This window comes from Taeniopygia guttata, chromosome 29 (assembly GCF_048771995.1).
Source record: "Taeniopygia guttata chromosome 29, bTaeGut7.mat, whole genome shotgun sequence".
NCBI classification, from domain to species: domain Eukaryota; kingdom Metazoa; phylum Chordata; class Aves; order Passeriformes; family Estrildidae; genus Taeniopygia; species Taeniopygia guttata.
In genome coordinates, this window is record NC_133054.1 from 4316250 (window position 1) to 4343394 (window position 27145).

A 27145-nucleotide genomic window follows, 5' to 3' on the forward strand; every position below is an offset into this window, starting at 1 on the left:
GAAAAACAGGGGGAAATGAAATAAAATGGAAAAGGGGGGGAAAATGGGAAAAAGAATGGAAAAAAGGGAAATAAAATGAAAAAGGGGAGAAAAAAGGAAAATAAAATGGAAAATGTGGGAGAAAAAAGGGGGCAAAATAATGAAAAAAAGGGAAAGCCCCATTTGGGGCTCAAACCCTTTTTTTTGGGGTTCAAAACCCCTTTTTTGGGTCGGTTCTGGCGCCGGGGGAGGGGTGGGGGCACCCCAAAAATGGGGATGGGAATTGGGGGGGACCCCCCTGAGCGCCGTGGGGGAAGGGGAAAGGGGGAAAAGTCCCCAAAACTCAAACCCTTTTTTGGGGTTCTAAGCCCCTTTTTTGGGTCGGTTCCGGCGCTGGGGGAGGGGTGGGGGTACCCCAAAAATGGGGGGACCCCCCTGAGCGCCGTGGGGGAGGGGAAAAGTCCCCAAAATTTGGGGGGGGGGGGCAGCGGGCGCTGCTGAGGTGCTCGGGTGTCCCCACGAGGGAACGGCTTTGGTTTGGTTTGTCCTGGGCCGGGGGACCCCCAAATGGGGGAACTGGGGGGACCCCCGAAATGGGGGGGGAGTGGGACCCCCAAAATGTGGGGGGAAATGGGGGGGACCCCTAAAATGGAGAAGTGGGGTGGGGGGGACCCACAAAATGGGGGGAAATGGGGTGGGGGGACCACCCAGTGTGGGGGGAAATGGGGCTGGGGGACCCCTAAAGTGGGGGGAGTGGGGTGGAAGGACCCCCCAAAATGTGGGGAAATGGGGTGGGGGGACCCCCAAAATGTGGGGGGAAATGGGGTGGGGGACCCCATGTGTGGGGATCCCCCAAATCTGAGGGGTTGGGGATCCCCCATGGGTGGGGATTGGGGTCCTCCCCCTTTGTCACAGCCCAAATTCGGGGGATCCCCCAAATCTGGGGGTCCCACCCTGGCTGTGCCCAGGAGGAGGGGGAGACCCCAGGACCCCCATCCTCATTTTAGGGGGGTCAGGAGAGGATTTGGGGGAGAATTTTTGGGGGATTTGGGGGAGAATTTTTGGGGGATTTGGGGGAGAATTGGGGGGAGAATTTGGGGAAGATTTGGGGGAGGATTTGGGGGGAAATTTTGGGGGGATTTGGGGAAGGATTTAGGGAAGGATTGGGGGAGAATTTAGGGAAGGATTTGGGGGGAATTTGGGGGAGAATTTTTGCAGGATTTAGGGAAGGATTTGGGGGAGGATTTGGGAGAGGATTTGGGGGAGAATTTTTTTGGGATTTGGGAGAGGATTCAGGGAAGGATTTAAGGAAGGATTTGGGGGAGAATTTGGGGCAGGATTTGGGGGTCCCCACGTCCCATTCCGGGGTACCCCGGTTAAAGCTGAGGATGGGGCAGCTCCCCCCGGGCTGGGGGGGTCAGGCTGAGTTTTGGGGGGTCCCCGGGGGGGGGGGTTTAGCACCGAATTTTGAGGTTCCTTTAGCCCGGGAACGGGCGGGAGCAGGGCAAGGGGGGGAACAGTCTCCAAAAATTCAAGTGAGACCTTTTTTTGTCTTTTTTTTTGTCTTTTTTTTTTTGGGTGAAAAACCCCAAGAATTATCAAAAGAGCAACGGAAAAGCTTAATAAATAACGAGGGGAAAGGGAAATAAAAAGCAGAAAAAAAGTTCCTATTCAATATTTAAATAACTTTGTTTATAAAAAGGAGGATTAAGGGCTCCCCCTAGGTGGGGCTGGTCGGGTTTTTGAGGTTTTTTTTGGGGTTTTTTGTTGTTGTTTTTAAATACTTTTTTGTGTTGTTTTGTTGTTTTTTCTAGCCAAAGTCAGTGCAAAGGAGTATAAAAGAAAATAAAAATAAAAATAACACAACCCAACAGTTCCATGCCCTATAAGGATGGGAGGGGAGGGGAGGGGGAAAATTGGGGGGAAAAAAGGGGAATTTGAGGGAATTTTTCCAACCTCACATTTTGTGCTCGTGGCGCACGATGTGGGAGGGGAAAATTGGGGGGGAAAGGGAAAATAGGAGGGGGGAAAAAGGGGAAATAGGAGGGGAAAATCAGGGGAAAATGGGAAAATAGGAGGGGAAAATCAACGGGAAAAAGGGAAAATGGGAGGGGGAACAAAGGGGAAATAGGAGGGGAAAATTGAGGGGGAAAAAGAGAATTTGAGGCAGGGGAGATTTTTTTTCCAACCTCACATTTTGACCATGATTTGGGAGAGGAAATGGGAGGAGAAAAAAGGGAATTTGAGGATGGGGAATTTTCCAAACTCACATTTTGTGTTTGGGAGGGGAAAATTTGGGAATTTGAGGCAGGAAAAGGGGGAATTTTCCCATCTCACATTTTGAGTTTGCTGAGCACGATTTAGGAAGGGAAAACTGGGAAATTTGAGGCAGGAAAAGGGGAACTATTCCCATCTCACATTTTGTGTTTGCTGAGCACGATTTAGGAGTGGAAAACTGGGGTGAAATCAGAAAACTGAAGGCAGGAAAGGGCGAACTTTTCCCACCTCAGATCTTGTGCTTGCCACGCACAATTTAAGAGGGGAAAACTGGGGTGAAATCAGAAAACTGGAGGCAGGAAAGGGGGGGATTTTCCTATCTCACATTTTGTGTTTGCTGAGCACGATTTAGGAGGAAATTAGGGAATTTGAGGCAGGAAAAGGGGAGAACTTTTCCCACCCGTATCTTGTGCTCGCCACGCACGACTCAGGAGGGGAAAACCGAGGTGAAACCGGGGTAAAATCAGAAAATTGGAGGCAGGAAAAGGGGGATTTTCCCATCTCGCATTTCTGTTTGCTGAGCACGATTTAGGAGGAGGAAAACTGGGGAATCTGAGGCAGGAAAAGGGGGGGATTTTCCCATCTCAGATTTTGAGTTTGCTGAGCACGATTTTGGAGGGAAAAACCGGGGTGAAATCAGAAAATTGGAGGCAGGAAAAAGGGAGATTTTCCCAGCTCACATTTTGTGCTCGCCACGCACGATTTAGGAGGGGAAAACCGAGGTGAAACCGGGGTAAAATCAGAAAATCGAAGGCAGGAAAGGGCAAACTTTTCCCACCTCAGATCTTGTGCTCCCCACGCACGATGTGCGAGGAGAACTCGTAGCGGTCCTGGCTGCGGTAGCCGCAGATGTTGCACTCGAAAGGGTCCCTGAAGCCGTGGCAGCCCATGTGGATGGTGAACATGACGTGGTCCAGGAAGAGCACGCGGCAGTGCTCGCAGCAGAACGCCCGCAGCTGCTCGCCCTCCTCGTTGAGCACCCGCAGCGATTCCTTGGGGAAACACCTCGCCGCTCCATCCGGATCCTCCTTAGGCTCCTCCTTGGCATAGGCGGGGCTGTGGCGGCTGCTGCCGCCGCCCGCTCGCTCCTCCTGGGTGCTGTCGGTGTCCGTGGAGTCGTGGCAGCCGTTGGACGGGGATCCCCCGCCGGCGGAATTGCGGAAAATCACCGGGATCCCTTCAGCGCCGTCCTCCGAGGAGTCGCCGCGGCCCCGCGGCAGCTCGAGGCGGGCGGGCAGGGCTTGGATTTGGGTGTAGACGGAGCTGATGACCGGGGTGACCTCGGTGATGCAGTTGGTGGCCAGGCGGAGCGGGCGGAGAGGGTCGGCGGAGCCCAGCAGGGAGAGCGGCCCGGCGTAGGGCGGCTCCAGGGAGTGGGCGCGGGACGGGAGCACCTCCACGTCCTTGTCGAACGCGGGGCTGACATCGAAGGGCAGCTCCGAGAGGGCGAAGCGCATCTGCTTCTCTCCTGCGGGGGAACCCCGAAATTAGAGAGGGGCACCCCAAAATCTGAGAGGGAACCCTGGAATCTGAGAGGGAATCCTGAAATCGGAGAGGGGGACCCCGAAATCTGAGAGGGAACCCTGGAATCTGAGAGGGAATCCTGAAATCGGAGAGCGGAACCCAAAATCTGAGAGGGGACACCGAAAACTGAGAGAGAACCCCAAAATCTGAGAGGGATCTGAGATAGGAACCGTGAAATCTGAGAGTGGCACCCCAAAATCATAGACGGGGAGAGGGGCACCCCAAAATCTGAGAGGGAACCCTGGAATCTGAAAGGGAATCCTGAAATCGGAGAGCGGAACCCAAAATCTGAGAGGGAACCCTGGAATCTGAGAGGGGCACCCCGAAATCGGAGGGGAACCCCGAAATCTGAGAGGGAATCCTGAAATCGGAGAGGGAATCCTGAAATCGGAGAGCGGAACCCAAAATCTGAGAGGGGACACCGAAAACTGAGAGAGAACCCCAAAATCTGAGAGGGATCTGAGATAGGAACCGTGAAATCTGAGAGTGGCACCCCAAAATCATAGACGGGGAGAGGGGCACCCCAAAATCTGAGAGGGAACCCTGGAATTGGAGAGGGAATCCTGAAATCGGAGATTGGAACCCAAAATCTGAGAGGGGACCCTGGAATCTGAGAGGGGCACCCCGAAATCCGAGAGGGGGACCCCGAAATCTGAGAGGGAACCCTGGAATCTGAGAGGGGCACCCCGAAATCGGAGGGGAACCCCGAAATCTGAGAGGGAATCCTGAAATCGGAGAGGGAATCCTGAAATCGGAGAGCGGAACCCAAAATCTGAGAGGGACCCCTGGAATCTGAGAGGGGCACCCCGAAATCGGAGAGGGGCACCCCGAAATCGGAGGGGAACCCCGAAATCTGAGAGGGAACCCTGGAATCTGAGAGGGGCACCCCGAAATCGGAGAGAGAACCCCAAAATCTGAGAGGGATCTGAGATGGGAACCGCGAAATCTGAGAGGGAACCCTGGAATCTGAGAGGGGCACCCCGAAATCGGAGAGAGAACCCCAAAATCTGAGAGGGATCTGAGATAGGAACCGTGAAATCTGAGAGTGGCACCCCAAAATCATAGACAGGGAGAGGGGCACCCCAAAATCTGAGAGGGAACCCTGGAATTGGAGAGGGAATCCTGAAATCGGAGATTGGAACCCAAAATCTGAGAGGGGACCCTGGAATCTGAGAGGGGCACCCCGAAATCCGAGAGGGGGACCCCGAAATCGGAGGGGAACCCCGAAATCTGAGAGGGAATCCTGAAATCGGAGAGCGGAACCCAAAATCTGAGAGGGACCCCTGGAATCTGAAGGGGCACCCCGAAATCTGAGAGGGAACCCTGGAATCTGAGAGGGAATCCTGAAATCGGAGAGCGGAACCCAAAATCTGAGAGGGGACACCGAAATCTGAGAGGGGGACCCCAAAATCTGAGAGCGGCACCCCAAAATCAGACAGAAAATAAAATCTGAGAGGGGAATGCCCAAAATCAGAGACATGGAGAGGGGAACCCCGAAATCAGAGAGGGCACCCCGAAATCTGAGAGGGGACATCAAAATCTGAGAGGGGAACCCTGAAATCTGAGAGCGGCACCCCAAAATCAGACAGAAAAAAAAAATCTGAGAGGGGAACGCCCAAAATCAGAGATAGGGAGAGGGGAACCCCGAAATCAGACAAAAAAAAATCTGAGAGGGGAACCCTGAAATCTGAGACGGGAACCCCAAAATGTGAGAGGGGCACCCCAAAATCGGAGAGGGAACCCCAAAATCTGAGAGCGGAACCCAAAATCTGAGAGGGGGACACCGAAATCGGAGGGGAAGCCCGGAATCTGAGAGGAGAACCCCAAAATCTGAGAGCGGCACCCCAAAATCAGACAGAAAATAAAATCTGAGAGGGGAATGCCCAAAATCAGAGACAGGGAGAGGGGAACCCCAAAATCAGAGAGGGAACCCCAAAATCAGGGAGGGAACACTGAAATCGGAGAGCAGAACCCAAAATTTGAGAGGGGGACGCCGAAATCTGAGTGGGGAACCCCGAAATCAGAGAGGGAACCCTGAATCTGAGAATGGAATCCCGAAATCAGAGAGGGGAACCCCAAATCAGAGAGAGAGATTGTGGGGACACCATCACAGCACCCCAAAATCAGAGAGAGGGATTGGGGTGGGTTGGGAGCACCCCAAAATCACTGAGAGAGGGGTGGGGGACACCCTCAGGACACCCCAAAATCTCTGACAAGGAGTCAGGGTGGGATGGGGGAACCCCAAAATCAAACAGAGGGGTTGGGATGGAACGAGGACACCCAAATTCAGGCTTTTAAAATTTTTTTACAAATTAAAAAAATTTAATTTTTACAAATTAAAAAAAGGCTTTTTTTGTTAATTTGAGGGGCTGCTTTTAACTTAAGGGTTTTTCATTAAGGTTTATTTTTTATTCTGAGGGGAAAAATTTGGAATTTGAGGGGGGGATTTGTTAATTTGAGGAGAGAATATTTTAATTTGAGATGTATTTTCAATTTTAGGGGGTTTTATTTTGTAAATTTAAGGGTTTTTTTTTGAAATTTGAAAGCAGAATTCTTTAATTTGAGAGGGGATTTTTTTAACTTAAGAGTTTTTTTAAATTTGAGGGGTTTTTTTTGTTAATTTCAAGGTTTTTTCATGTATTTGTGGATATTTTTTAATTTAAGGAGCTTTTTGATTATTGTGAGAGGAATTCGCTTGAATTAAAGTTTTTTTTTTGAAAATGAGCGGCTTTCTTTTTATTTGAATTTTTATTTTCCAGTTCGAGCTGGTCTTTTGTTAATTTGAGAGTTTTTTACGGTAATTTGTGGGTATTTTTTAATTTAAAGTGTTGGTTTTTTAATGTGAGGGAAATTTTCTTTAATTAAAGCTTTTTTTAAAAAATGACTGGCTTTTCTTTTAATTTGAATTTATATTTTCCAACTTAAGCCCAATTTTTGTTAATTTGAGGGTTTTGTGCGGGGAATCCCTGAGGCCGCCCCTCACTTCCCACCCAAAGAATTTTTCCATTTTTTCCCACCTTTTCCATCTTTTCCTTACCCACAAATTTCTGTGGCTTGGAGAATTTCCTCTCTGATTTTGCTGATTTCAGGTTTTTTTTTGTTATTTTGCGAGTATTTTTTCATGTAAGGGGAATTTTTTGTTAATGTGAGGGGGAAATTTTAAAATAATTTTTTTTGTTTTTTAAAGGGATGTTTTTCTTTTAATTTGAATTCATATTTTTCATTTTAAGCCCTTTTTTTTTGTTAATCTGAGCTCCATTTTGAGGGCTTTGTGTGGGGAATCCCTCCCCCCTCACCCCCACCCGCCCATCCCTGAGGCCACCCCCCACTTCCCGCTGAGGGAATTTTTCCCTTTTTTCCACGTTTTCCATCTTTTCCTTAGCCACAAATTTCTGTGGCTTGGAGAATTTCCTCTCGGATTTTTGCTGATTTCAGGATTTTTTTGTTATTGTTGTTATTTTACGGCTATTTTTCCATTTAAGGGAATTGTTTTTTAGTGTGAGGGGAAAATTTTTTAATAATATTTTTTCTGTTTTTTTAAAGGGATGCTTTTTTAAATATTTGAATTTATCTTTCATTTGGAACCTTTTTTTGTTAATCTGAGCTCCATTTTGAGGTCTTTGTGTGGGGAATCCCTTCCCGCTCCCCTCCCCTCCACCCGGCCGTCCCTGAGTCCGCCCCTCAATTCCCGCCCAGGGAATTTTTCCATTTTTTCCACCTTTTCCATCTTTTCTATCTTTTCCTTACCCACAAATTTCTGCGGCTTGGAGAATTTCCTCTCAGATTTTTGCTGATTTGAGGAAATTTTTTTTATTATTTTGCGGGTATGTTTTCCCTTTAAGGGCATTTTTTTTTAATGTGAGGGGAAAAATTTTTAATAGTATTTTTCTGTTTTTTTAAAGGGATGCTTTACTTTTAAATTGAATATATTTTTCTTTTTAAGCCGGATTTTTGTTAATTTGAGGTCTTTGTGTGAGGAATCCCTTCCCGCTCCCCCCCTCACTCGCCCATCCCTGAGTCCGCCCCTCACTTCCCGCTGAGGGAATTTTTCCACCTTTTCCATTTTTTTTTTTCCACCTTTTCCATCTTTTTCCTTACCCACAAATTTCTGAGGCGTGGATCGTTTCCTTTTAGTAAAGCTGCCTGCCAAACGCTCGATGAAGGTGGGGCGCTCAGGATGAAGCAACGCCTCGGGCACCATGTCCAGCTCCCGGATTTCCTCTCCTGCGGAAGGCAAACAAAGACGGAAAAAAACAAAAAAAAAAGAAAAATACGAGATGAGCGGGGCGGGACGGGATCTGCGGCAGCCGCTCCCGGATCCCTCCTGCTTGTAGCGGTGTGTGAGGGGAGGGAGAGGAGGCGGCTTCAGGGCTCCAGCCCCGCCATGGCCCCGCCGAGAGCGGCTGGGGATGGGGCCCGGGCTGGGGGATTGCGTGAGGGGATGGGCGGTGAGGCCGGAAATCCTGCCCGGGAAGGGTCAGTGAGTTTAAAAATCCTGGTGTGAAATGGTTCCTGAGACTAAAAATGCCGGTCGGGAATGGTCAGTGAGCCCGGAAATCCTGCTCGAGAAGGGTCACTGAGCCTAAAAATCCCGGTCGAGAATTGTCACTGATCCTAAAAAATGCCGCGCTGGAATGGCGCCTGAGCTGAGGGATTCCAGCCAGGGATAGTCGCGGATCCTGGAGATCCTGCTCGAGAAGGGTCACTGAGCCTAAAAATCCCGGTCTGGAATTCTCATCGATCCCGGAAATCCTGCTCGGGAAGGGTCAGTGAGCTTAAAAATCCTGGTGTGAAATGGTTCCTGAGCCTAAAAATCCCAGTCTGGAGTGGTCACTGATCCTGGAAATCCTCCTTTGAAATGATCTCTGATCCTGAAAATCCCAGTCTGGAATGGTCACTGATCCTGGAAATCCTCCTTTGAAATGATCCCTGATCCTGAAAATCCCAGTCTGGAATGGTCAGTGAGCCTGGAAATCCTGCTCGAGAAGGGTCACTGAGCCTAAAAATCCCGGTCAGGAATTGTCACTGATCCTAAAAATGCCGGTCTGGAATGGTGCCTGAGCTGAGGGATTCCAACCAGGAATGGTCACTGATCCCGGGAATCCTGCTTGGGAATGGTCACCGATCCCATAAATCCTGGTCGGGAAGGGTCACTGAGCCTGGAGATCCTGCTCAGGAATGGGCCCTAATTCTAAAAATCCTCCTTTGAAATTATCCCTAATCCTAAAAATCCTCCTTTGAAATTATCCCTAATCCTAAAAATCCAGGTCAGGAAGGGTCACTAATCCTAAAAATGCCGGTCCGGAATGCTCACTGATCCTGGAAATCCTGCTCAGGAATGATCCCTGATCCTAAAAATCCAGGTCTGGAATGTTCCCTGATCCTAAAAATCACAGTCTGAAATGGCCCCTGCATCCAAAAATCCTAATTAGGAATGTTCCTGCTCCCAAAATCCCGGTCTGGAATGGGCCCCAAATCCTGGGAATCCCAAATTAAAATATTCCCAAAAATCTGATGTGGGAGCGTCGACTCATGGCACGGGGAGCATGATCCCAAAACTTCCCAACCCTCTTTTCCATGGATTTGGAATCACATTCCCAACCCTCTTTTCCATGAATTTGGGATCACATTCCCAAAATTTCCCACGTTTCCATGGATTTGGGATCACGTTCCCAACCCTTTTTTCTGTGGATTTGGGATCACAATCCTCTCATTCCCAACCCCTCTTTTCCATGGATTTGAGATCACATTCCCAACCCTTTTCCATGGATTTGAGATCACATTCCCAACCCTTTTCCAAGGATTTGGGATCACATTCCTAAAACTTCTCAGCCCTTTTCCATGGATTTGGGATCACAGTCCCAAAATTTCCCACGTTTCCATGGATTTGGGATCACATTCCCAACCCTTTTTTCTGTGGATTTGGGATCACATTCCCAAAATTTTCCACTCTTTTTCCATGTATTTGGGATCACAATCCTCTCATTCCCAACACTTTTCCATGGATTTGGGATCACATTCCCAACCCTCTTTTCCATGGATTTGGGATCACATTCCCAACCCTCTTTTCAATGGATTCGGGATCACATTTACAAAACTTCTCAGCCCTTTTCTGTGGATTTGGGATCCCATTCCCAATCCTTTTTTCCAAGGATTTGGGATCACAAATTCCAAAACTTCCCAGGCCTTTTCCATGGATTTGGGCTCACATTCCCAACCCCATTTCCATGGATTTGGAATCACATTCCCAAAATTTCCCACACTTTTCCATGGATTTGGAATCACATTCCCAGGATTTTTCTGGGATATTTCCAGGATTTTCCCAGGATTTTTCTGTGAATTTTCCCAGGATTTTTATGGGGTTTTCCCAAGATATTTCTGGGATTTCTCTGGGATAGTTCCAGAATTTTTCTGGGATATTTTTGGGATATTTCCTGGGACTTTGGGTATTCCCAGCCCACCTGCTGGCGCGGGGCTCTGGCGGTGCCGGTGGATTTGGGATCCCATTCCTTGGCCCCAGGGCTTTGGGATCTGGGATTTCTCTGGGATATTTTTGAGATTTTTCTGGGAATATTTCCAGGATTTTCCCAGGATATTCTTTGGTATATTTTTGGGATATTTCCCGGGATTTTGTGGATTCCTAGCCCACCTGTGGGTGCGGGGCTCCGGCAGTGCCGCTGGGCGTGGCAGCGCTCCCTCTATCCATGGATTTGGGATCCCGAATTTCCTTGGGATATTTCTGGAATTTTTCTGGGAATTTCCTGAGATATTCCTGGGATTTTTCCAGAATTTTCCCAGGATTTTTCTGGGATTTTCCCAGGACATTTCTGGGATGGTTTCAGGATTTTCTTGGGATATTTCTGTTATTTTTCTGGGATATTTCTGGGATTTTTCCGGGCTATTTCCGGAATATTTCCAGGATTTTCCCAGGATTTTCCCGGGATATTTTTGGGAATTTTCCCGGGATTTTGAGGGTTCCCAGCCCACCTGCGGGCGCGGGGCTGCGGCGGTGCCGGTGGCCGTGGCAGCGCTCCCGGTGCTCCTCCAGGCTGCTCTGCTGCTTGTAGCTGCGGCCGCAGGAGCTGCACTTGTGCGGCTTCCCCACCACGGGGGAGGAAACTGCAAAGGGATGTGGGAATCGGGATTTAGGATTTGGGATATTGACTATGGAAAATACGATTCCTTTAGGATTCTCCCCATTTCCCACCTTCCTCCACCCCCACCAAAACCCTCTGGCAACCCCAAAAAATTCCCTTTGACAACCCCAAAACCTCTGGCAACCCCAAAAAATTCCCTTTGCCAACCCCAACAACCCCAAAACCCCAAAAAATTCCCTTTGCCAACCCCAAAACCTCTGTCAACCCCAAAAAATTCCCTTTTCCAACCCCAACGGCTTCGCTGGGACGGCGCTGGGCCCCACTATCCCCGCCGTTATTCCCGCCCCCATTGCCGAAATTCCCGAAATTCCCGGAATTCCGGGATTTCCCACCGGAATGGGTGCGCAGGTGGCCGCTGAGGGCGTCGCGGCGCCGGCAGGCGTAGGAGCAGAAGGGGCACTTGAAGGGTTTCTCCCCCGAGTGCAGCTTGATGTGGCGCAGCAAATTCCCCTTCTGCGTGAAGGAGGCGCCGCATTGCTGGCACTGGAAGGGGCGTTCTCCTGGAAAACAAATCCCAAAATTCCCAAATTTAACAAAATTCCCCAAAATTCCCACGGGAGCAGGTCCCGAAAAACACAATTCCTAATCATGGAATATGCCAAAAACCCCAAAATCCCAACCGGAACGGATCCCAAAAAACTCAAATCCTAATCCTGACCCCGCACTGCTGGCACTGGAAGGGGTGTTCTCCTGGAAAACAAATCCCAAAATTCCCAAATTTAACAAAATTCCAATGGGAATGGGTCCCAAAAAACGCAAATATCAATCCTGGAAAACACCAAAATCCCAATGGGAACGGACCCCAGCTCATAATCTCAAACCCCGCACTGCTGGCACTGGAAGAGGCGTTCTCCTGGAAAACAAATCCCAAAATTCCCAAATTTCCCATGGGAACGGATCCCAAAAAACCCAAATAATAACCCTGGTAAACCCCAAAATCCCAAAATTCCCACGGTAATGCATCCCAAAAAAGCTCAAATTCTAATCCTGAGCCTGCACCGCTGGCATGCGTTCTCCTGGAAAAAATTCCCAAAATTCCCATGGGAACAGACCCCAAAAACCACATATCCGAATCCTGGAAATTCCAAAATCTCAAAATTCCCATGGGAATGGATCCAAAGAACACAGTTCCTAATCATGGAAAACCCCAAAATCCCAATGGGAATGGATCCCAAAGAACCCTGACCCCGATCCTGACCCCGCACTGCTGGCACTGGAAGGGGCGTTCTCCTGGAAAACAAATCCCAAAATTCCCAAATTTAACAAAATCCCCAAAATTCCAATGGAAATGGGTCCAGAAAAACACAAATACCAATCCTGGAAACACCAAAATCTCAATGGGAATTCCAGAATTCCAAGGTTTTTTTCCCATTTCCCCCCATTTTTTTCCCCATTACTTCCATTTTTCCCTCATTTTTTTCCAATTTCCCCCTATTTTTCCTGTTTTTTCCCTGCTTTTCCCCATTTCCCCCGTTTTTCCCATTTTTTCCCTCTTTTTCCCTTTTTTTCCCATTTTCCCATTTTGCCCCTGTTTTTTCCCATTTTTTCTCAGTTTTTCCCATTTTTCCCTGTTTTTTCCCATTTTTGCCCATTTTTTCTGTTTTTCCCCATTTTACCCCCATTTATCCCATTTTCCATTTTGTTCTCTGTTTTTGCCCTTTTTCCCATTTTTTCCCATATTTTTCCTCCCTTATTCCTATTTTTTCCCCATTTTCCCCTGGCGTCTTCCCATTTTATCCCCGTTTTTAATCTGTTTTACCCCCATTTTTTCCCATTTTTTTCTCCGTCTTCTCTCATTTTTTCTCCATTTTTTCTCATTTTTTCTTGTTGGTTTTTTTTTTTTTTTTTTTAATTTTTCCCATTTTTTGCCCGTTTTCCCCCATTTGCTCACCGGTGTGGCTGCGCTTGTGCACCATCAGCACGTTGGGGCCGATGCAGACCATGCCGCAGATGTCGCATTTCAGTTTCCCGTTGGGCAGGCGGATCCCGCCCGGCGAGTTCGGCTCTGGGAATTGCTCCTGGAATTGCTCCTGGAATTGCTCTGGGAATTGCTCCGGGAACGGCTCCGGCAGGGAATCCTCGGGAAGCGCCTCCCGCTCCTCCTGCGACAGCGCCCGGCCCGGGGAATCCTCGTCCGACGACATCTCCACCTTGATGGAGTTGGCTGCGGGGAATTCCCGGGAAAACGGGGTCAGGAGAGGCGGGAAATCGGGAAAAATGGGATTGGGAGAGGGGAAAATGGGGAAATAGGGGATTGGGAGAGGGGGAAATGGGGAAATAGGGGATTGGGAGGGGGGAAATGGGGAAATAGGGGATTGGGAGGGGGGAAAATGGGATTGGGAGAGGGGGAAAATGGGAAAAAATGGGATTGGGAGAGGGGAAATGGGAGAGGGGAAAATGGGGAAAAATGGGATCAAGAGAAGGGAAAATGGGGAAAATGGGGGGAAAATGGGATCAGGAGAGGGGGAAATGGGATGGGAGGGGGGAAAATGGGGAAAAATGGGGAAAAAAATGGGATCAGGAGAGGGGAAATGGGAAAAATGGGATCAAGAGAGGGGAAAATGGGATGGGGAAATGGACTTGGGAAAAGGAATCAGGGAAGGGAATCCGGGAAGGGATCTGGGGAGGGATTTTGGGATTTGGGAATCAGGGGAGGGATTTTGGGATTTGGGAATCTGGGCTGGGATCCTCCCCCGCCCCTCCCGGCAATTCCCGGAATTTCTCCTCCCTCCCCCTCGGGAATTTGGGAATTCCCGGGAATTTGGGAGGGGTCACATTCCAGAGGGATCCTCCCGAATTCCTGTGGAGCCACCCTTGAGAATTCCCAAAATTCCCAAATTTCCAGAGCTCCCAAGGCTTTTCCAGGAGAAAAAAGGAGGAAAATAAAGAGAATTCCCAAAGAATTCCCAAAGAATTCCCAGATTCCTTGGATTGGGGATATTCTGGGACTATTCTGGGACTATTTCAGGGATATTCTGGGGATATTTTGGGAATATTCTGGGGATAGTCTGGGGATATTTTGGGAATATTTTTGGAATATTCTGGGACTGTTTTGGGAATATTTAGGGGCTATTCTGGGAATATTCTTGGAATATTTTGGGGATATTTTGGGAATATTCTGGATATATTTAGGGAACATTCTGTGAATATTTTGGAAAACTTTTGGGAATATTTAAGGGCTATTCTGGGAATATTTTGGGAATCTTTTGGGGGTATTCTGAGGCTATTTAGGGAATATTTTGGGAATATTTCAGGGCTATTTTTGGGACATTTTGGGAATATTTTGGGAATATTTAGGGGCTATTTTGGGACTATCCTGGGAATATTTGGGGAATATTTTGGGAATTTTGGGACACTCACCGGGCGAGCGCGGGGACGAGCGGGGGCTGGGGGGGCTCCGAGCCGCCCCTCCCCCCACGGCCGAGCGGAATTCCTGCTCCAGGGGGGAATCCCCACGGCCTGGAAAAATGGGAAAGAAAGGGAAAAATGGGAAACATTGGAAAAATAACGGGAAAAATGGGAAAAAATGGAGAAAAAACGGGAAAACCCGGAAAAATAATGGGAAAAATGGGAAAATGGGGAAAATGGGAAAAATTGAAAAAATGGGATGGATCCCGGAATTCCCAATCCCAAATCAGCCAAATTTGGGAATTCCGAGAATTCCCAATCCCAAACTCTCACCTGGATCTGGGAATTCTGAATCCCAATTCCAAAACCCGGATTTGGGAATTTCCCCCAATCCCGAATCACCTCCTGGATCTGGGAATTTCCCCCATTCCCAATCCCAAACTCTCACCTGGATTTGGGAGTTCCGGGAATTCCCATTCCCAAATCTCCCGCTGGATTTGGGAATTCTGGGAATTCCCAATCCCAAAATCTCACCCATCTGGATCTGGGAATTTCATCCTCCTGGATCTGGGAACTTCCCCCATCTCAACTCCCCAAATCCCCCCCTGCCCCTTTCCCAGGATCTGGAATTCCCAAATTTCCTCCCCAATCCCAAATCCCTCCCCCCACATTCCCTCCCCATTCCCAAATTCTGATCCCAAATCCCCTCCCCCACCCCCTCCTCGATCCCAAATTTCCTCCCCCACCCCAAATTTTCCCCCCAAATCCCAAATTTCCCCCCTAAATCCCCCTATTCCCAAATTCCCTTTCCCCAATCCCAAATCCCAATCCCAAATCCCCCCCAATCTCAAATCCCAAATTCCCCCCCCAAATCCCAAATTCCCTCCCCAAATTCCCTCCCTCAGCCCCTCCCCATCCCAAATTCCGATCCCAAATCCCTCAAAATCCCAAATCTCCCTCCCAAACCCCAAATTTCCCCCTAAATCCCCTCCCCCTCCCCTCGCCCCCCCTTCCGTGGGAACAGCCGGAATTTTTTGGGGCTGGAAAATTCCCCCTGGAGCAGCTGGGAATGAGATTTCCAAAACTTTTTTTTTTTTTTTTTTCCGGCCCAGCTGGAATTTTTCTCTTAGCCAAAAAAAAAAAAAAAAAAAAAACCAACCAACTCCCGGGAAAATCTCCCTGGGAGTTTCCCAAAACATTCCCAAAAGAAAAAAAAAAATCTCCCGAGGGGAGGGGGAGGGAGGGGGAGGGGTTGGAAAATTCCCAAATTCCCGGGAAAAGCCTGGGAAAGGCCGGGAGGAGCCGTTCCCATCCCGGGGAATGTTGGGAATGTTGAGCCCGAGGTGGGGGAAGGGAGAGGGGAGCCAGGGCTGGAAATTCCGGATATTCCAGGGAAAAAAAAAAATTGGGATTTCTCAGGGGTTTTGGCCTTAAAGTCCCATCCAGAATTCCCAAACCTCCCCCTCCTGAATTCCCAAATTTCCCCCTCCAGGATCCTCAAATCCCCCACCAAAATTCCCAAATTTCCCCCTCCAGGATCCTCAAATCCCCCTCCAAAATTCCCAAATTTCCCTTCTCCAGGATCCTCAAATCCCCCTCCAAAATTCCCAATTTTTTCCTCTCCAGGATTCCCAAATTTATTCTCTCCAGAGTCCCTAAATTCCCTTTCCAGGATCCTTAAAGTCCCATCCAGAATTCCCAAACTTCCCCTCTCCAGAATTATCCCTAAATATCCCCAAATCCCCCTCCAAAATCCCCGAATTTCTCCTCTCCAAGGTCCCTAAATCCCCCTTCAGGATTCCCAAATTTCCCTCTCCAGGATTCCCAAATTTCTCCTCTCCAGCATCCCTAAATCTCCCTCCAAAATTCCCAGATTTTCCTCTTCAGGATCCTTAAAGTCTCATCCAGAATTCCCAAGTTTTTCCTCTTCAGGATCCTTAAAGTCTCATCCAAAATTCCCAAAATTTCCCTCTCCAGGATCTTTAAAGTTCCATCCAGAATTCCCAAATTCTCCTTCAGGATTCCCAAATTTCTCCACTCCAGGGTCCCTAAATTCCCTCTCCAGGATCCTAAAATCCCCCCCAAAAATTCCCCATTTTTTCCTCTCCAGGATTCCCAATTTTTTCTTCTATAGGATCCTCAAATTCCCCTCCAAAATTCCCAGATTTCTCTCTCCAGGATTCCCAGATTTTCCTCTCCAGGATCCTCAAATGCCCCTCAAAAATTCCCAAAATTTCGCTCTCCAGGGTCCTTAAATTCCCCTCCAAAATTCCCAGATTTTTCCTCTCCAGGATTCCCAAATTTCTCCTCTCCAAATTTCCCAAATTCCCTCTTCCTGCATCCCTAAATTCCCCTTCAGGATTCTCAAATTTCCCTCTTTAGAATTCCCAAATTTTTCCTGCATAGGATCCCCAAATTTCCTTCTCCAAGGTCCTCAGATTCCCCTCAAAATTCCCAAATTTCTTCTCTCCAGAATTCCCAAATTTCCCTCTGGAGCTGGATCTGACTCCTCTATCCCGGGAAGGGAATTCCAGGATCCCAGATCCCATCTCTGCTTATTCCAAAGCAAAATCCCAAATCCCAAAAACCCCCCAAAATTCCCAAAATTTCCAAAAATTCCCAAAAATCCCCCGGGACCAAATTCTGGGATGATCCCAGAGCCTCACCCCGATCCACCCGGCTCAGATCTGACCTCAAAGGAATTTTCCCATGGAAAAAGGAAATTCCAGAGTCCCTAAAACCCTTCCAGGACCCCAAATCCTAAATCCAAAAAACCCCAAAAATCCCAACATTCCCAAATTTTCCCGGGACCGACCTTTGGGAATCTCCTGGAGCCTCATCCCGATCCCGCTCCAAGCGCAGCAGCCCCAAATCCCAAAAAAATTCCACAAAACCCCAAATCCCCAAACCCCAAAACCCCCAAAATTCCCAAGAATCCCCCAGGACCAAATTCTGGGATGATCCCAGAGCCTCACCCCGATCCCGCCCGGCTCAGATCCAACCCCAAAGGGATTTTCCCATGGAAAAAGGAAATTCCAGGACCCCAAATCCCATTCCAGGAACAAATCCCAAACCCCAAAATTCCCAAAAACCCCAAAAATTCCCAAATTTTCCCGGGACCGACCTTTGGGAATCTCCTGGAGCCTCATCCCGATCCCGCTCCGAGCGCAGCAGCCCCAAATCCCCAAATCCCCAAATCCTGGAGGCGCTCCGGGAATCTCCGGCTCCTCCCAAATCCCCAAATCCCACAAAACCCCAAAATTCCCAAAATCCCCAAAAAAATCCCCAAAAATCTCCCGGGACCAAATTCTGGGATCATCCCAGAGCCTCACTCCAATCCACCCGGCTCAGATCCGACCCCAAAGGGATTTTCCCATGGAAAAGGAAATTACAGGACCCCAAAATTCCATTCCTGAGTCAAATCCTAAACCCCAAAATTCCCCAAAAACCCCAAAAATCCCCCGGGACCAAATTTTGAGATGATCCCAGAGCCTCACCCCGATCCCGCCCGGCTCAGATCTGACCCCAAAGGGATTTTCCCATGGAAAAAGGAAATTCCAGGACCTCAAATCCAAAATCCCAAAAACCCCAAAATTCCCAAAAAATCCCAAAATTTCCTGGACCGACCTTTGGGAATCTCCTGGAGCCTCATCCCGATCCCGCTCCGAGCGCAGCAGCCCCAAATCCCCAAATCCCCAAATCCCGGAGGCGCTCCGGGAATCTCCGGCTCCTCCCAAATCCCCAAATCCTCAAAAACCCAAAACCCCAAAAATCCCAAATTCCCAGAGACCCCAAAAGCTCCAAAATTCCCCAAATTCCCAAGAATCCCCCGGGACCAAATTTTGGGATGATCCCAGAGCCTCACCCCGATCCCGCCCGGCTCAGATCCGACCCCAAAGGGATTTTCCCATGGAAAAAGGAAATTCCAGGACCCCAAATCCCATTCCAGGGACAAATCCCAAACCCCAAAATTCCCAAAAACCCCCAAAATTCCCAAATTTTCCCGGGACCGACCTTTGGGAATCTCCTGGAGCCTCATCCCGATCCCGCTCCGAGCGCAGCAGCCCCAAATCCCCAAATCCCGGAGGCGCTCCGGGAATCTCCGGCTCCTCCCAAATCCCAAAAAAAAAAAAAAAAAAATCCCAAAAAAATCCCAAAATCCCGCCCAGGGGCGGGGCCGGAGCTTTCCCGGTTTTTTTTCTCCTCCTCCTCCCGAAATTCCAACCGGGAATTCCGCAAATCCCACGCGAGGTTTTAACCCAGAAATAACCACGAGGGTTTTTTGGGGGTTTTTAAGGGCTTTTTTTTGGGGTTTTGGGGTTTTTTTGGAGGGGGAGGTTTGGATTTTTGGGGATTTTGGGAGGTTTGGGGTTTTTTGGGGGGATTTTTTCGGATTTCTTTTTATTTTTGGGGGACTTTTTAGGGGTTTTTTTTAGGATTTTTTTCAATTTTTTGGGGGCTCTAGTGGGGATTTTTTGGGGTTTTTTTGCGGATTTTTTTAGGATGTTTTGAGGGGTTTTTATGGGGATTTTTGGGGAAGTTTGGGGGGGTTTTGGGGGCTTTTCCCCAATTTTTTTCAGATTCTTTTTTTGGGGGGATTTTTTTTAGGATTTTTTCAAGTTCTTCTGGGCTTCTGGTGGGGATATTTTGGGATTTTGAGGGGGGATTTTTTTATTTTTTCCCCCTATTTTTGGGGTGTTTTTTTGGGATTTTTTTGGAGGAGTTTTGGGGGTTTTTTGGATTTTTTTTGGGATTTTGGTGGGGGGGTTTGGGGGCAGTTTTGGGGATTTTTTTTCAGAACTTTTTTTTGGATTTTTGGAGCATTTTTTGTGATTTTTTGGAGATTTTTTTAGGATTTTTTCAGGATTTTTGGGGATTTTTTTTCGGGTCTTTTGAGGCATTTTCCGAGATTTTTTCAGGATTTTTTTTTTTTTTTTTTGAGATTTCTTTGGGATTTTAGAGGTTTTCTTCCTAGGGGTTTTTTTTGCTATTTTTTCCAGGATATTTTGGGCGGGGGGGGGGGCTTTCGGGATTTTTGCCAATTTTTCAGGATTTCTTGGGATTTTTTTTGCGATTTTTCCAGGATATATTGCGGATTTTTTGGGGATTTTTTTTTCCAGGATTTTTTCCAGGATATTTTCAGGATATTTTGGTTTGGTTTTTTTTGGGTTTTTTTTCCGGGCTTTTTTGCCATTTTTTCAGGATTTTTTAGGCATTTTTCAGGATTTTTTTGCGATTTTTTGGGGATTTTTTTTTTTTCTTTCAGGATTTTTTTTGGGATTGATTTTTCCCTTTTTTTGTTTTTTTATTTTTTGGAATCCGTACCTTGCTGGGGCGGAAATCCCGCGGATCCCTGGATGGGAATTCCCGGGAAGCAGCGCGGGATCCCCGCGGGGCGCGGGGCGGCGCCGCTCACCTTCCACGGGGAGCAAATCCCTAAAAAAATCCGGGAAAATCCCGGGAAAAAACCGGGTCAGAAATGTGGGAAAGGAGGGAGGACAGAGGGGGGGGAGTTGGGATTTAGGGAAATTCCAGGATTTTATGGAAATTCCAAGATTTTAGTGAAAATTCAAGGGTTTTTCATGGGAAAATGGGGAATTTTTAAAGGCAGGGAGTGGAAATTCCATCGGGAATGGGAGAGGGGAGGAAGAGGAGGAGGAGGAGGGGTGGGAATGTGGGAATTCAGGAATGTGGGAGGAATTCCAAGGTTTTAGTGGAAATTCCGGGATTTTAGTGGAAATTCCAGGGTTTTTCAGGGATTTTGGGGATGGATTCCTGCATTCCCAAAAATCAGGGAGTGGAAACTCCATCGGGAATTGTCCCGGGAATGGGAGAGGGGAGGAAGAGGAGGAGGAGGGGTGGGAATTCGGGAATGTGGGAATTCAGGAATGTGGGAATGTGGGAGGGAGGAATTCCAAGGTTTTAGTGGAATTCCGGGAATTTTAGTGGGATGGGGGTGGGAGTTGGGGCATTCCCAAAAATCAGGGAGTGGAAATTCCATCAGGAATCGGAGCTGGGAATGAGGCAGGGGAGGAGGGATGGGAATGTGGGAATTCGGGAATGTGGGCAGGGCAGCAGAGCAGGATCCCAAATTTCAGTGGGACTGGGGTGGGAAATGGGGAATTCCCAAAATTCGGGGAGTGGGAATGGAGCTGGGAATGTGGGAAGGGACAGCAGGGAGGGATCCGGGAATTCGGTATTTGGGATGGAATTGGGGAATTTGGGATTTGGGATGGACCCAGGAAATTTGGGATGGACCCAGGGAATCAGCAGGACCCAGGATGGATTTGGGGAATTTGGGATTTGGGAGGGATCCAGGGGCTCAGGAAGGATTTGGGATGGATTCCGGGAATTTGGGATTTGGGACAGACCCAGGAAATTTGGGATGGATCCAGGGGCTCGGGAAGGATTTGCGATGGATTCCGGGAATTTGGGATGGATCCAGGGGCTCAGGAAGGACCCGGGATGGATTCAGGGAATTTGGGATTTGGGATGGATGCAGGAAATTTGGGATGGATCCGGGGGCTCCCTCTCCCAGCATGAATTTTGCTCCATCCCCATTTTTTCGGGAATTTGGGATTTGGGATGGACCCAGGGCTCCCTCCCCAAGCAGGAATTCCAATCCAACCCCATTATTTCGGGAATTTGGGATGGATCCAGGGGAATTTGGGATGGACCCAGGGCCTCCCTCCCCTGCAGAAATTTTCCTCCATCCCCATTTTTCCCATTTTTCCCCCATTTTTTTGGGATGATCCTCCCGGAGGAGGCGGAAAATTCCCTTCCCCTCCCTCCCCTCCCCCATCCCCGCCCTGGGAACATTCCAAACTTCCCTGGGAACATTCCAAAGCTTCTCCCTGATGGAATTTTCCTGGATTTCATCCCCGCCCTCCCCTCCCCTCCTGCCAGGAAGGAATTTGAGCCCTTCCCGCCCCTCCTGGAAATTCCAGCCGCGATCCAAGCGGGAATTTCCCACCCGCGGGCCCCAATTCCCGGTTTTTTTGTCCTTAATTCCCGGGTTTTTTTTCTCAATTCCCGGTTTTTTCTGCTCAATTCCCGGTTTCTTCTGCTCAATTCCCGACTTTCCCCCGCCCCGATTCCTGTTTTTTTTCCCCTTAATTCCCATTTCCCACCCCCAAATTCCCTTTTTTCCCCCTTAATTCCCGTTTTTTTCTCTCTAATTCCCGGTTTTTTCTCCTCCCAATTCCCATTCCCCCCCCCCCCCCCCAATTCCCTTTTTCTCCCCCCAATTCCCTTTTTTCCACCCCAATTCCTGTTTTTTTTCTCCCCAATTCCTGGTTTTCCCCCCAATTCCTGTTTTTCCGCTTAATTCCCAATTCCCCCCCAGTTCCCGTTTTTTTCCCTTAATTCCTTCCCCCCCCCCCCAATTCCCAATTTTCCCCCCCAATTCCCGATTCCCCCCCCCAAATCTCTATTTTCTCCCCCCAATTCCCATTTCTTTCCCTTTCATTCCCATTTCCCCCCCAAAATCCCGATTTCCCCCCCTCAATTCCTGTTTTTTCTCCCCAATCCTCTGTTTTTCCCCCTAATTCCCATTTAAATTCTGGATTTTCCCCCCAATTCCCAATTTCCCCCCCAATTCCCAGTTTTCCCCCTTAATTCCCAGTTTTCCGCCCCCAATTCCCAATTTTTCTCCCCCAATTCCCATTTTTTTCTCCTCAATTCCCTGTTTTTCCCCCCCTTAATTCCCATTTTTCTCCTCAATTCCCGTTTTTTTCTCCTCCATTCCCATTTTTCCCCCCCAATTCCCAATTTTTTCTCTCCTAATTCCCACTTTTCCCCCCATTCCAAATGTTTCCCTCCAATTCCCATTTTTTTCCCTTTCATTCCCATTTTTCACCCCCCAAATCCCAATTTCCCCCTCCCAATTCCCAATTTTTCCCCCTAATTCCCATTTTCCCACCCCAATTCTCGATTTTTCCACCCCAATTCTTGATTTTTTTCCCCCCTCAATTCCTGGATTTTCACCCCTGGGAAAATTCCCTGGGGATCTTCCAGGAAAAGCTGGAAAATTTCTGGAATTTCTGCTGCAGCTTAGTGGAAATTGGGATAAATCCCAGAAAAATCGGGATTTTGGGGATGGAACATCCAAAGTCCCTTGGGATTGCCTGGGATCCCGAAAAAATGGGGAAAAATGGGAATAAAATGGGGAAAATTAGAAAAAAAATTGAAAAAATGGGGGAAAACTGGGGGGAAAATGGAAAAATGGGCGGAAATGGGGGAAAATGGGGGGAAATGGGGAAAATCTCAGGAAAAAGTCCAGGAAGGGGTTGAAATCCCAAAAATTGGGGAAAAATGAGCAGAAATCCAAGAAAAAAGGGGAAAATCCCAGAAAATCCAGGAAAAATGGGGGGAAATTCCAGGAAAAATGGGGGGAAATCTCAGTAAATTCATGAAAAATGGGGGGAAATTCAGGGAAATCCAGGAAAAATGGGGAAAATACAGGGAAAGTGGGGGAAAAGTCAAGAAAATCCAGGAAAAATGGGGGAAAGTCAGGGAAAATGGGGAAAATTCCAGAAGTTCCAGGAAAAAAATGGGGAAAATCACAGAAATGCCAGGAAAAATGGGGGGAAACCCAGAAATTCCAGGGAAAATCCAGGAAAATCCCAGAAAATCCAGGGAAAATGGGGGAAAACCCAGGGAAAATCCCAGAAAAACTGAGGAAAATCCAGGAAAATCCCAGAAAAACTGAGGAAAATCCAGGAAAATCCCAGAAATGAGGAAAATCCCAGGAAAATCCCAGAAATTCTAGGAAAATTCAGGAAAATTGGGAATCCCAGAGCTCACCGGTGATGTAGGACCGAGCGCTGCACTCCTCGATGTCCATGGCCCCGGAACCACCTGCAACGAGAACAGAACCTCTGAATTCCCAGAAATTCCTTGGGAAATCCTGGAAAAATCCCTCGGGAATTCCTGAAAATTCCTTGGGAAATTCTGGAAAACCCCTCGGGAATTCCTGGAAATTCCCTGGAAAATCCTGGAGATTCCTCGGGCCTAAAAACCAGGAAAAATCCAAATTCCTTCAACTCCTCCATCCCTGAACTCATTCCTGGATTTTTGGGAGTTTTTTTTTAGGAGAAAACTCCAAAAAAAGCAAATTCCCAGGAGAAATTCCCAGGAAAATCAGGCCAGGAACCCCTCGGGAATTTGGGAATTGGGGCAGCCCCGAATTCAGGACTTTTCCTCAGCTGGGAAAATTCCAGGGGAAAAAAAAAAAAAAAAAACCACAAAAATCCCTTGGCAAAAATTCCAATTAAATCCCCCCAGACCCTCATCCCGAGGAATTCTGGGATCGGCTCAGGAAAATTCCCTCAAATCCATCCCAGACTGCAAAATCCGGGGATTTTCCCAATTCTTTTCCCAGATTTTCCCACTTCTTTCCCAGATTTCCCATTTTTTTCCACTAAAATCCATAAAATCCCAAAAATCCCCCAAAACTCCCAAAAAAATTCCAAAAATCTCCCAAATAATCCCACAAAAATCCCTAAAAATCCCTTAAAAATCCCCCAAAACTCCCCCCAAAAAAATCTCAAAAATATCCCAGAAAATCCCAGAAAAACCCCAAAATCCCCTCAAAAATCCCCAAATCTCCCAAAACTTAAAAAAAATCCCAAAAATCCCCCCCAAAATATCTGGGATTTTTGGGATTCTGCTCCATCCTGGATTTATTTTAATTTTTTTGGGATAAATCCCAGGAAAAACAATTCCAAGGATATTCCAAAATGAGGTTACAGCTGCTTTTTCCAATTTATTTTCTTTTTTTTGGGGGGGATAAATCCCAGAAAAAAACTGGGAAAACAATTCCAGGATGAGGCTCCAGCTGCTTTTTCCAATTTATTTTGAACTTTTTTGGGATAAATCCCAGGAAAAACAATTCCAAGATATTCTGGGAAGAGGCTCCAGCTGCTTTTTCCAATTTATTTTTAATTATTTTTTAATTTTAATTCCAAACTGGAGCAGCTCCCTGGGGATGAGATCCCAAAAAAATCTCCTCGGTGGCCTCAGATAATCCCAAAATTCCCGAGGGATCAGAGGTGGAAAAAATCCCCCAAAATCCCCAAAAATTCCCAAAAATCCAAAAGAGGAAAAATCCCTTTTTTTTTTTTTTTGGGGGGGAAAATTTTGGGGAATTTTGGGATTTGAGGGGAAATTCCCCCCAAAAATTCCTGGAAAATCTCGTCAAATTTGCCAAAATTTTTCATTATCCCCCCCAAAAAAAAAACAAACCCAAAAAAACCCCACAATTCAGAGACCCAAAAACTCAGAGACCCCCCCAAAATCAGCGACCCCAAAAATCCAAGACCCCAAAATTCAGAGACCCCAAAATTCAGAGACCCCCTTAAAAAACCAGAGACCCCCTAAAAGGGAAAAGGAGCCCCCCAAAATCCAGCCTGCGACCCCCCCCAAATCCAGCCAGAGACCCCCCGCCCAAAATTCAGCCTGGGACCCCCCAAAAAATCGAGCCCCCCCAAAAATCCAGCCCTGAGACCCCCCAAATACACCCAAGAACCCCCCAAAAATCGAGACCCCCCCACTAAAATCCAGCCCTGAGACCCCCCCAAATACACCTGAGACCCCCCAAAAACTCGAGACCCCCCCAAAATCCAGCCCTGAGACCCTCAGGTAGGGCCAGGGACCCCCCCCAAATTCCGATCCCGCCAAAACCTCTGAGGGGACACAACCCCCACAAAAAGAACCAGACTCCCCCCCAAATACAGCCGAGACCCCCCCCAAAAAAATTCAGCGCTGCCACCCTCAGGGGGACACGACCCCCTCCCCAAATCCAGCCTGAGACCCCCCCCAAAATCCAGCCCTGAGACCCCCCCCAAATTCAGCACCCCCGCAATTCCCGCCAAAACCCCTGAGGGGACACGACCCCCCCTCAGAACACCCCCCAAAATAACCAGACCCCCACCCCAAAATCGAGCCCTGACACCCTCAGGGGGACACGACCCCCCCCCAAATCCAGCCGAGACACCCCAAATTCAGCCGAAACCGCCCCAAATCCAGCCCCGAGACCCTCAGGAGCCCCCCCCAAATTCCGAGCCCGCCAAAACTCCTGAGGGGACACGACCCCCCCAAAAATCCAGACCTGAGGGGAGGGACACGACCCCCCCTCAAAAAGGGGAGACCCCCCCCCAAATCCAGCCCCAAGACCCTCAGGTGGGGCCAGGGACCCCCCCCCGCCATTCCCGAGCCCGCCAAAACCCCTGAGGGGACACAACCCCCCCTCAGAGAGCCCCCCAAAATAACCAGACCCCCACCCCAAAATCGAGCCCTGAGACCCTCAGGGGGACACGACCCCCCCTCAAAAAGGGGAGACCCCCCCCAAATTCAGCCCCGAGACCCGACCCCCCCCCCCAAATTCAGCCCCGAGACCCTCAGGCAGCACCAGCGCCCCCCCGCCATTCCCGAGCCCGCCAAAACCCCTGAGGGGGACACGACCCCCCCTCAAAAAGGAGAGACCCCCCCCAAAATTCAGCGCTGAGACCCTCAGGGGGACACGGCCCCCCCCAAATTCAGCCGAGACCCCCCCAAATCCAACCTGAGACCTCCAGGTAGGACCAGGGACCCCTCCCCAAATTCCGAGCCCGCCAAAACCCCTGAGGGGACACGACCCCCCCGAAAATAACCAGACCCGAGGGGAGGGACACGACCCCCCCTCAAAAAGGGGAGACTCCCCCCAAATCCAGCCTGAGACCCCCCAAAAATCGAGACCCCCCCCAAAATTCAGCGCTGACACCCTCAGGGAGACATGACCCCTCCCCAAAATCCAGCCCTGACACCCCCCAAAAATCGAGACCCCCCCCAAATCCAGCCGAGACCCTCAGGCAGCCCCAGCGCCCCCCCCCAATTCCCGATCCCGCCCGAACCCCCTGAGCCCCTCCGGGGGGTCTCCACCCCTATTTAACCGAGCCCCCCGCAACCGGGACCCCCCGAACCGGGACCCCGCCCCCCCCGGCCGCCCCCCCACTCACCGGCGGGCTCTGAGCCCCCCCGGGGGGGGTCCGGGGGGCTCCGGGGGGTCCCGGGGCCGGTTCGGGGGCGGCGGCGGCGGCGGCTCCTGAGGAGGCCCCGGGCCCCCCCCCAGCCCCGGCCACTTCCGGCACCGCCCCCACCGCTTCCGGCACCGCCCCCGCCGCTTCCGGCACCGCCCCCGGTGCTACCGGGCACGCCGAGAGCATCGAGCGGGGCAGGGCGGGGAGGGGAGCGCCGAGAGAGTCGATGGGGAGGGTGGTGATCGATAACGGGGCTTGATAACGGAATCGATAACGGGATCGATAACGGGATTCATAACGGGGATTGATAACGGGATCGATAACGGGAATTGATAACGGAATGGATAAATGGCGGTAAATGACGAGATTGATAACAGGATCGATAACGGGATTGATAACGGGATCGATAACAGGATCGATAATGGAATCATCGGGCCCCTGTAGGGTCAGGGGGTATTTGGGGTCACAAGCTCCCATAGGGTCAGGGAATCCCTATAGGGTCAGGGGGTCCCATGGGGTCAGGGGTCCCATGAGTTCCTATAGGGTCAGGGGTCCCAGGGGTTCCTATAGGATCAGGGGGTCCCTATAGGATCGGGGGGGGGGGGTCCCATGGTCTCTATAGGGTCAGGGGTTCCTATAGGGTCAGGGGGTCCCTATAGGATCGGGGGGGGGGGGGGGGTCCCATGGTCCCTGTAGGGTCAGGGGTTATTTAGGGTCAGGAGGTCTCATAGGGTCATTGGGCCCCTGTAGGGTCAGGGGTTATTTGGGGTCAGGGGCTTACACAGGGTCACAGAGCCCCTATAGGGTCAGGGGGTCCCATAGGGTCCCATGGGTTCCTATAGG

The 27145-nt window shown here is 49.3% G+C and overlaps 1 protein-coding gene across 4 annotated transcripts; it reads right to left on the reverse strand.

The window, feature by feature from the left end:
* Positions 1–1649: 1649 nt before the first annotated feature.
* Positions 1650–26576, reverse strand: IKZF4 (IKAROS family zinc finger 4). 4 transcript variants are annotated; one of them, XM_041711545.2, is made up of 9 exons: positions 26282–26576; positions 23091–23144; positions 19611–19721; positions 14298–14396; positions 12829–13101; positions 11270–11437; positions 10768–10899; positions 7879–8004; positions 1650–3724 (listed from the first exon to the last, which is right to left on the reverse strand). In XM_041711545.2, exons 2-9 carry the CDS (start codon positions 23128–23130, stop codon positions 3036–3038), a joined length of 1638 nt encoding a protein of 545 aa, XP_041567479.2. In that variant the 5' UTR covers positions 23131–23144; positions 26282–26576; the 3' UTR covers positions 1650–3035. The 4 variants fall into 4 exon arrangements, with proteins under 4 accessions (XP_041567479.2, XP_041567480.1, XP_041567481.2 ...); XM_041711546.2 differs by lacking the exon at positions 26282–26576 and adding an exon at positions 18300–18394 and having other exon boundaries at positions 23091–23112; XM_041711547.2 differs by lacking the exons at positions 19611–19721; positions 23091–23144; positions 26282–26576 and adding an exon at positions 17410–17484.
* Positions 26577–27145: the final 569 nt, after the last annotated feature.